Genomic DNA, 7906 nt, shown 5'->3' with positions numbered 1-7906 from the left:
AGCCTGGATGGGGGGCGGGGCTGAGCAGAGAGTGCAGCAATGAAGGGACGATGCAATGGGGGGCTGAGCAGAGAGTGCGTCAGTGAAGGGATGGTGCAGGGAGAGGCTGAGGAGAGTGCAGCAGTGAAGTGACGATGCAATGGGGGGCTGAGCAGAGAGTGCAGCAGTGAAGGGACAGTGCAGTGGGACTGAGGAGAGAGTGTAGCAGTGAAGGGATAATGCAGTGAGAGGCTGAGGAGAGTGCAGCAGTGAGTGGCTGAGGAGAGTGCATCAGTGAAGGGACGGTACCGTAAGAGGCTGAGGAGAGAGTGCAGCAGTGAGTGATGGTGCAGTGGAGGAGTGAGGGCTGCAGCCTGGATGGGGGGGGCTGAGCAGAGAGTGCAGCAATGAAGGGACGATGCAATGGGGGGCGGAGCAGAGAGTGCGTCAGTAAAGGGATGGTGCAGGGAGAGGCTGAGGAGAGTGCAGCAGTGAAGGGACGATGCAATGGGGGGCTGAGCAGAGAGTGCATCAGTGAAGGGACAGTGCAGGGACAGTGCAGGGAGAGGCTGAGGAGAGAGTGCATCAGTGAAGGGACAGTGCAGGGAGAGGCTGAGCAGAGTGCAGCAGTGAAGGGACGGTGCAGGGAGAGGCTGAGGAGAGTGCACCAGTGAAGGGACGCTGCAATGGGGGGCTGAGCAGAGATGTGAGATAGTAATAGATAGAGTGAGGTAGTGATGTAGAGAGAGTGAGGTAGTGATGTAGAGAGAGTGAGGTAGTGAGATAGAGAGAGTGAAGTTGTGAAGTTGTGTGTTAGAGAGATAGTTACTGTGGTAGTGATATTGTGATGCTGTGAGAAAGAGAGTTGAGTAGTGAGGTAGAGATTGAGGTAGAGAGAGAGTGAATGAGAGATAGTGTAGTAGTGTGAGAGATAGTGAGGTAGTGAGAGAGATAGTGAGTTAGGGAAAGAGAGAGTGAGGTAGTGAGAGAGAGTGAGGTAGTGAGAGAGAGAGTGAGGTAGTGAGAGAGAGAGTGAGGTAGTGAGAGAGAGAGTTCGAAGGGACGGTTAGTGGAGCTGAGGAGAGAGTGAAGGGATGGTGCAGTAAGAGGCTGAGGAGAGTGCATCAGTGAAGGGACGGTACCGTAAGAGGCTGAGGAGAGTGCAGCAGTGAAGGGACGGTGCAGTGGGGATGAGGAGTGAGTGCAGCAGTGAAGTGACGGTGCAGTGAGAGGCTGAGGAGAGTGCAGCAGTGAAGGGACGGTGCAAGGAGAGGCTAAGGAGAGAGTGCAGCAATAAAGGGACGGTGCAGGGAGAAGCTGAGGAGAGAGTGCATCAGTGAAGGGCCGGTGCAGGGAGAGGCTGAGGAGAGAGTGCAGCAGTAAAGGGATGGTGCAGTGAGAGACTGAGGAGAGTGCACCAGTGAAGGAACGGTGCAGGGAGAGGCTGAGGAGAGTGCAGCAGTGAAGGGACGATGCAATGGGGGGCTGAGCAGAGAGTGCATGAGTGAAGGGACAGTGCAGGGAGAGGCTGAGGAGAGTGCAGCAGTGAAGGGACGATGCAATGGGAGGCTGAGCAGAGAGTGTATCAGTGAATGGACGGTGCAGGGAGAGGCTGAGCAGAGAGTGCAGCAGTGAAGGGAGGGTGCAGAGTGCAACAGTGAAGGGACGGTATAGTGGAGCTGAGGAGAGAGTGAAGGGATGGTGCAGTGAGTGGCTGAGGAGAGTGCATCAGTGAAGGGACGGTACCGTAAGAGGCTGAGGAGAGAGTGCAGCAGTGAGTGATGGTGCAGTGGAGGAGTGAGGGCTGCAGCCTGGATGGGGGGGCTGAGCAGAGAGTGCAGCAATGAAGGGACGATGCAATGGGGGGCTGAGCAGAGAGTGCGTCAGTAAAGGGATGGTGCAGGGAGAGGCTGAGGAGAGTGCATCAGTGAAGGGACAGTGCAGGGAGAGGCTGAGGAGAGAGTGCATCAGTGAAGGGACAGTGCAGGGAGAGGCTGAGCAGAGTGCAGCAGTGAAGGGACAGTGCAGGGAGAGGCTGAGGAGAGTGCATCAGTGAAGGGACAGTGCAGGGAGAGGCTGAGGAGAGAGTGCATCAGTGAAGGGACAGTGCAGGGAGAGGCTGAGCAGAGTGCAGCAGTGAAGGGACAGTGCAGGGAGAGGCTGAGGAGAGTGCAGCAGTAAAAGGACGGTGCAAGGAGAGGCTAAGTAAAGAGTGCAGCAATAAAGGGACGGTGCAGTGAGAGGCTGAGGAGAGAGTGCATCAGTGAAGGGATGGTGCAGTGAGAGGCTGAGGAGAGTGCAGCAGTGAAGGGACGGTGCAAGGAGAGGCTAAGGAGAGAGTGCAGCAATAAAGGGACGGTGCAGGGAGAGGCTGAGGAGAGAGTGCATCAGTGAAGGGATGGTGCAGGGAGAGGCTGAGGAGAGAGAGCAGCAGTCAAGGGATGGCGCAGTGAGAGACTGAGGAGAGTGCACCAGTGAAGGGACGGTGCAGGGAGAGGCTGAGGAGAGTGCACCAGTGAAGGGACGATGCAATGGGAGGCTGAGCAGAGAGTGTATCAGTGAATGGACGGTGCAGGGAGAGGCTGAGCAGAGAGTGCAGCAGTGAAGGGACAGTGCAGGGAGAGGCTGAGGAGAGTGCAGCAGTGAAGGGACGATGCAATGGGAGGCTGAGCAGAGAGTGTATCAGTGAATGGACGGTGCAGGGAGAGGCTGAGCAGAGAGTGCAGCAGTGAAGGGAGGGTGCAGAGTGCAACAGTGAAGGGACGGTATAGTGGAGCTGAGGAGAGAGTGAAGGGATGGTGCAGTGAGTGGCTGAGGAGAGTGCATCAGTGAAGGGACGGTACCGTAAGAGGCTGAGGAGAGAGTGCAGCAGTGAGTGATGGTGCAGTGGAGGAGTGAGGGCTGCAGCCTGGATGGGGGGGGCTGAGCAGAGAGTGCAGCAATGAAGGGACGATGCAATGGGGGGCTGAGCAGAGAGTGCGTCAGTAAAGGGATGGTGCAGGGAGAGGCTGAGGAGAGTGCATCAGTGAAGGGACAGTGCAGGGAGAGGCTGAGGAGAGAGTGCATCAGTGAAGGGACAGTGCAGGGAGAGGCTGAGCAGAGTGCAGCAGTGAAGGGACAGTGCAGGGAGAGGCTGAGGAGAGTGCAGCAGTAAAAGGACGGTGCAAGGGGAGGCTAAGTAAAGAGTGCAGCAATAAAGGGACGGTGCAGGGAGAGGCTGAGGAGAGAGTGTATCAGTGAAGGGATGGTGCAGGGAGAGGCTGAGGAGAGAGTGCAGCAGTGAAGGGATGGTGCAGTGAGAGGCTGAGGAGAGTGCAGCAGTGAAGGGACGGTGCAAGGAGAGGCTAAGGAGAGAGTGCAGCAATAAAGGGACGGTGCAGGGAGAGGCTGAGGAGAGAGTGCATCAGTGAAGGGATGGTGCAGGGAGAGGCTGAGGAGAGAGTGCAGCAGTGAAGGGATGGCGCAGTGAGAGACTGAGGAGAGTGCACCAGTGAAGGGACGGTGCAGGGAGAGGCTGAGGAGAGTGCACCAGTGAAGGGACGATGCAATGGGGGGCTGAGCAGAGAGTGCATGAGTGAAGGGACGGTGCAGGGAGAGGCTGAAGAGAGTGCAGCAGTGAAGGGATGATGCAATGGGAGGCTGAGCAGAGAGTGCATCAGTGAATGGACGGTACAGGGAGAAGCTGAGCAGAGAGTGCAGCAGTGAAGGGACGGTGCAGGGAGAGGCTGTGGAGAGAGTGCATCAGTGAAGAGACGGTGCAGGGAGAGGCTGAGGAGAGAGTGCAGCAGTGAAGGGATGGTGCAGTGAGAGACTGAAGAGAGTGCAGCAGTGAAGGGATGGTGCAGTGAGAGGCTGAGGAGAGTGCAGCAGTGAGTGATGGTGCAGTGGAGGAGTGAGGGCTACAGCCTGGATGGGGGGGCTGAGTAGAGAGTGCAGCAGTGATTCGATGGCGCAGGGAGAGGCTGAGGAGAGAGTGCAGCAGTAAAAGGACAGTGCAGTGTAAAAATAAAAATATGCCTTACCTCTAACATAAACTAAAATCAACATACATACCTGCCTGAACAACTCCGTGCACAGCGGTGCACATCGCTGAAGGGAATCGCCACGGGCCATGTTGAACCTAGAAAAGAGAGAATAAACATCTGAGAGTAGCCCCCCACTTACCTCCTCCATCACCAGCTAAGGAGAAGCCACACGGATAGCAATCCCCATGTCTGCAAGCTTGTCCAGCACATCCTGGAAGTCTAGGTTACGCCGGGACTCGGCTCGGGACAATTTTGGTACCCTCCATATGCCGACTTTGCATACCATACAGATTAAAGGGCCGGACAAATCCATTTCAGTCATAACTAATAACCATCGGCTAAAGAAAAAAGTCAGACAGCATTTCACGTTACTACATAGAGGACGGGAACAGACAAATACTTTCAAATATTAACCAATAACGACCCTCAAAGAAAAAAAATCTGACAGCATTTCAACACCGCATACATAATAGAAGGTATATCGAGCAAATACACGTTCACGTGTTTTGGTGAATGTGGTTGCACCGGATGTAAAATTTTAACCTGTTGCAAGAAATGTTTTTAAAAAATCGATGTGTTTGGAACAAGTAGATTTCGCGAGCAACATAAAGTGCGTTGATCAAATGTATGCCACTGATAATAGCAGGAGGCCTTTTTCCGGACGACAATGGCAGAAATGTGTAAGGCGCGCCTTATTCTGTTGGTTCAGTAGCTGCCCGGGAGGTCGCACAGCCCAACGGGGCTTAGGAAGCAAATCATCTCCTTGAAGGTTTTCCTCATTTCTTGACTGCGGAGTAGATGATGAACAAGATGCTTGAGACGGTGCACGCGGCCCAGATGCAAGAGATGATGATGACCGCCAGCTTCACCGTCACGATGTTGTGGTACTGTAGCGCGTAGAACATGGTGAAGTACCTGTCTACCGCTATGGAGAGCAGGCTGCAGATGGAGGCCAGCAGCGAGCTGCAGATCACCGAATCGAGCACGTTGTCGATGTTGACGGTGAAGTTGGGCGACCCCGACTCGGTGTTGTTCAGGAGGCTGATGACGATGGTCTCGGACCCGTTGGACACGCTCACGAGCATGTCCGCCACGGCGAGGCTGCAGATGAAGAAGTACATGGGCGAGTGGAGGTTCTTGTTCCTGGCGATCGCGATGATCACCGGGATATTTTCCAGCAAGCTCACTATGCCCAGGATCACAAACACCTCGGGGGACACAAAAAGTTGCTCGTAGCACCCTTCGGAATAGTGACTCTTTCCGGCTGAGTCGTTAGCACCCCCCACATGCGTCCCGTGACTGTGATTCCTGAAGTGAAGAGACGGGGGCGTCCCGTCATACAGAGAGGAGTTCATATTTCATCTAGTTGTAATCCTGTGAGGTGAGCGGGGTTTCGTGCTTAGCCCGGAGCTCTCGCGGCCAAAAGTAGAAAATAGCTAAGGTAGCCATCCAAATGATAGAATTCGCATTAAAAAAAAAGCTTGGTGAGGCAAGTTACACGACTCATTCACAGTCCCGTTATCGTTTGGTCTTCCCTCCTACCTCTTAACTCTGATTGCAATAATCAGCTCAGCAGTAGCCCCCCTCAGCTGCACACTCGCCATCCTGAAGGGTCTCACCGGCTGCACCTCCTTCTAGCGCCTCTGTGAGAATACAGTCCCCTCACTCGCACGGCCCCCGTCGTCTGCCTGGAAAGCGCTCTGCCAGCCAGCAGCGCGAGTCCACCACTTGAAGTGTACTGTTTGCAGAAAAATAAATGTAATAAGAATGACGTCCCACCTCAGCTTAATCTACCCTATCTGGAGAAGGGTCTGTCTGAGACTCAGTGGCAAAAAAAAGAGTTTGCACTTTAAGGTAAACATAACCCAGGGAACACTGTTCGCGGGAACCGAGATTCTAAACGCCTATTGATTAGCGCATAAACAGCGTTCTCGTTTTAGCGGGTGGGGTCCCCCGTCGCTTCGAAAGTGATCATATGAAGGGGGTCAATTCCCAGAGGGATAGGATTGCCGTATGAATCGTGACCCGAGCTCCCAGGGACTCCGGATGAAAAGGCTCTTGTAAGAATGTAAAACAATTATTTATCAGCGCTGGAGGAGCTACTGAGGATATTGAGGTCACTAAAAGCCATTAAAGAAGCGAAAAGAAGGGGGTAATGCATGTGAGTATGAAGATGAAATCTTACAAATAAGGAGGAGCAGCCGAGGCGCTCAAATACACGGAGAGCGGGAGGGGCGCGGGAAACAGACAGGGGGAAGAAGGCACGGAGGGAAACAAACACGGGCTTACCTTCACTGCGAAGGATAGAAAATGGCGGACACAAGCTTCCGGATTTTGAGGATTTGTGGGCGTGGTTTTGCTGTCCTGAGTGACGGACGACGTCACAGGGCTAAAGAATGCAATAAATCACGCCCCCAAATCCGAAAAAGACGGGGCTTCTTTGGAGGAATTGCTCTCTCCTCCAATGGCTGGCCTCTGTTTAGGAAGCCAGCCAATGGAGGAGAGACAGGGCAGGGAGGCGGGACCTACAGCACTACTAAGAGTCATTAAATCTCCGGCCACAGACTGCGCAAGCGCAGCCTTTAGGCCTTCGACCTAAAAAGCCCTATTTTGCTAAAACCCTGGCTGCTCCATTTGGATATACCAATCTTGTCTAGTAGTTGATCTTGGTCTATATATACGTCTGATAGCCATGTTTCACCATTAATAACGGGTATCACATAATGGCTGAAAAGTTGTTTTTTGTGCTTGATACTTCATTGTAATATTTTATATCTAACTCTGAAAGCTCAGAAAAAATGTCAATGCCACCAAAGTCTCCAGGTTATCACCTTAGCCTGGGAACAGATTAATAATGTTAACCATTCTTTATTGAAAGCGGCCAATCTCCGAAGGATGCAATAGTATACTCAGTGGCTCCTATATATAACAGAAGGAAAATGTGAGAGGTACCTCTTAATAAGAATCAAGGGAAGTAGGGTTAACAAACCAATTAAAAGGAGAAATTCCCTTGAGCAAAAATACAATTTATAGTGCAAAATATTGTTTGGGGCGAAAACAATTACACAATTCTCATATGAAATAATGACCTCAATTTATTAAACAATTAGTAATTAAAAAAGTGGGCAGAGCACCACTTAGCGCAATTAAAACGATTTAAACAATAAAAACCATAAAACAACTGACATTCAATGTTGACCAGCAAGATTGATACATGAAGACAGAAAAACAGTAAGACAAAAACTTGTACAATACTAAGCGTATTTCCAGGCTCTTTTTCTGACACCAATGTTATGTACACAGCAATACAGTGTATCCACAGGGGTATCCGAGACAAGAATTATACTGGAGAGTGTGTCGACGCGTTTCGGTGGTTTCTCTCAATTTTTTCCATCTTTGTCAAGACTATAATTATTGTCTGTCGTAGTTCAAGGGCCAATAAAGTCTCCCTAGAGGATGGATACACAATAAATTAGAGTGGATACACCATCATTTTATAAAGTAATTGCAGTTTATACAGAAAAAAGAGAGAGGAGAAAAGCAACATTTTTTCTTTTTCCACTTAGGAGGGTACCCATGCCACAAATGGTTTACAGAAATAATTACATAATAAAAAAGCCTTCCCAATACATAACAACTGTGGATGGCGGTGTGGACACCGCCAGCCTGGCGGGGGCAATCCGCCCGCCATCATAATGGGCCCCTTACTTTGTAAATTAAATAGGGTTAGGGAATGTGAAAGAAAATATGCTCCTAGATCAGGGTCATACAGGAAGTTTGTAAAATTGTGGGAAAATCTGGGCTAAAAGTTGGTGTACTAAGACGCTAAGGAATTTGTCATGGCACATATATCTGGTGGATTGCCATATGAGGGATATGACAACATGGTTTTACGAAATTAA

At 51.3% G+C, this 7906-nt stretch overlaps 1 protein-coding gene across 1 annotated transcript; it reads right to left on the bottom strand.

Moving 5' to 3' along the window:
- Positions 1-4780: 4780 nt before the first annotated feature.
- LOC144763773 (melanocortin receptor 4-like) lies at positions 4781-5359 on the bottom strand. The gene has a single exon (XM_078649708.1). It carries the CDS (start codon positions 5357-5359, stop codon positions 4781-4783), a length of 579 nt encoding a protein of 192 aa, XP_078505834.1.
- Between the last annotated feature and the right edge of the window lie 2547 nt (positions 5360-7906).

The sequence above is a fragment of the Lissotriton helveticus genome, chromosome 1_1 (assembly GCF_964261635.1).
Source record: "Lissotriton helveticus chromosome 1_1, aLisHel1.1, whole genome shotgun sequence".
In the NCBI taxonomy this organism is placed as follows: domain Eukaryota; kingdom Metazoa; phylum Chordata; class Amphibia; order Caudata; family Salamandridae; genus Lissotriton; species Lissotriton helveticus.
The sequence above is the reverse complement of the archived record's forward strand: the minus strand, read 5'-3'. Positions and strand labels throughout refer to the sequence as shown.

What these genes read in the sequence shown, in the direction of transcription:
- LOC144763773 (XM_078649708.1), bottom strand. Translation starts at nt 5,359, where the DNA reads ATGAACTCCTCTCTGTATGACGGGACGCCCCCGTCTCTTCACTTCAGG.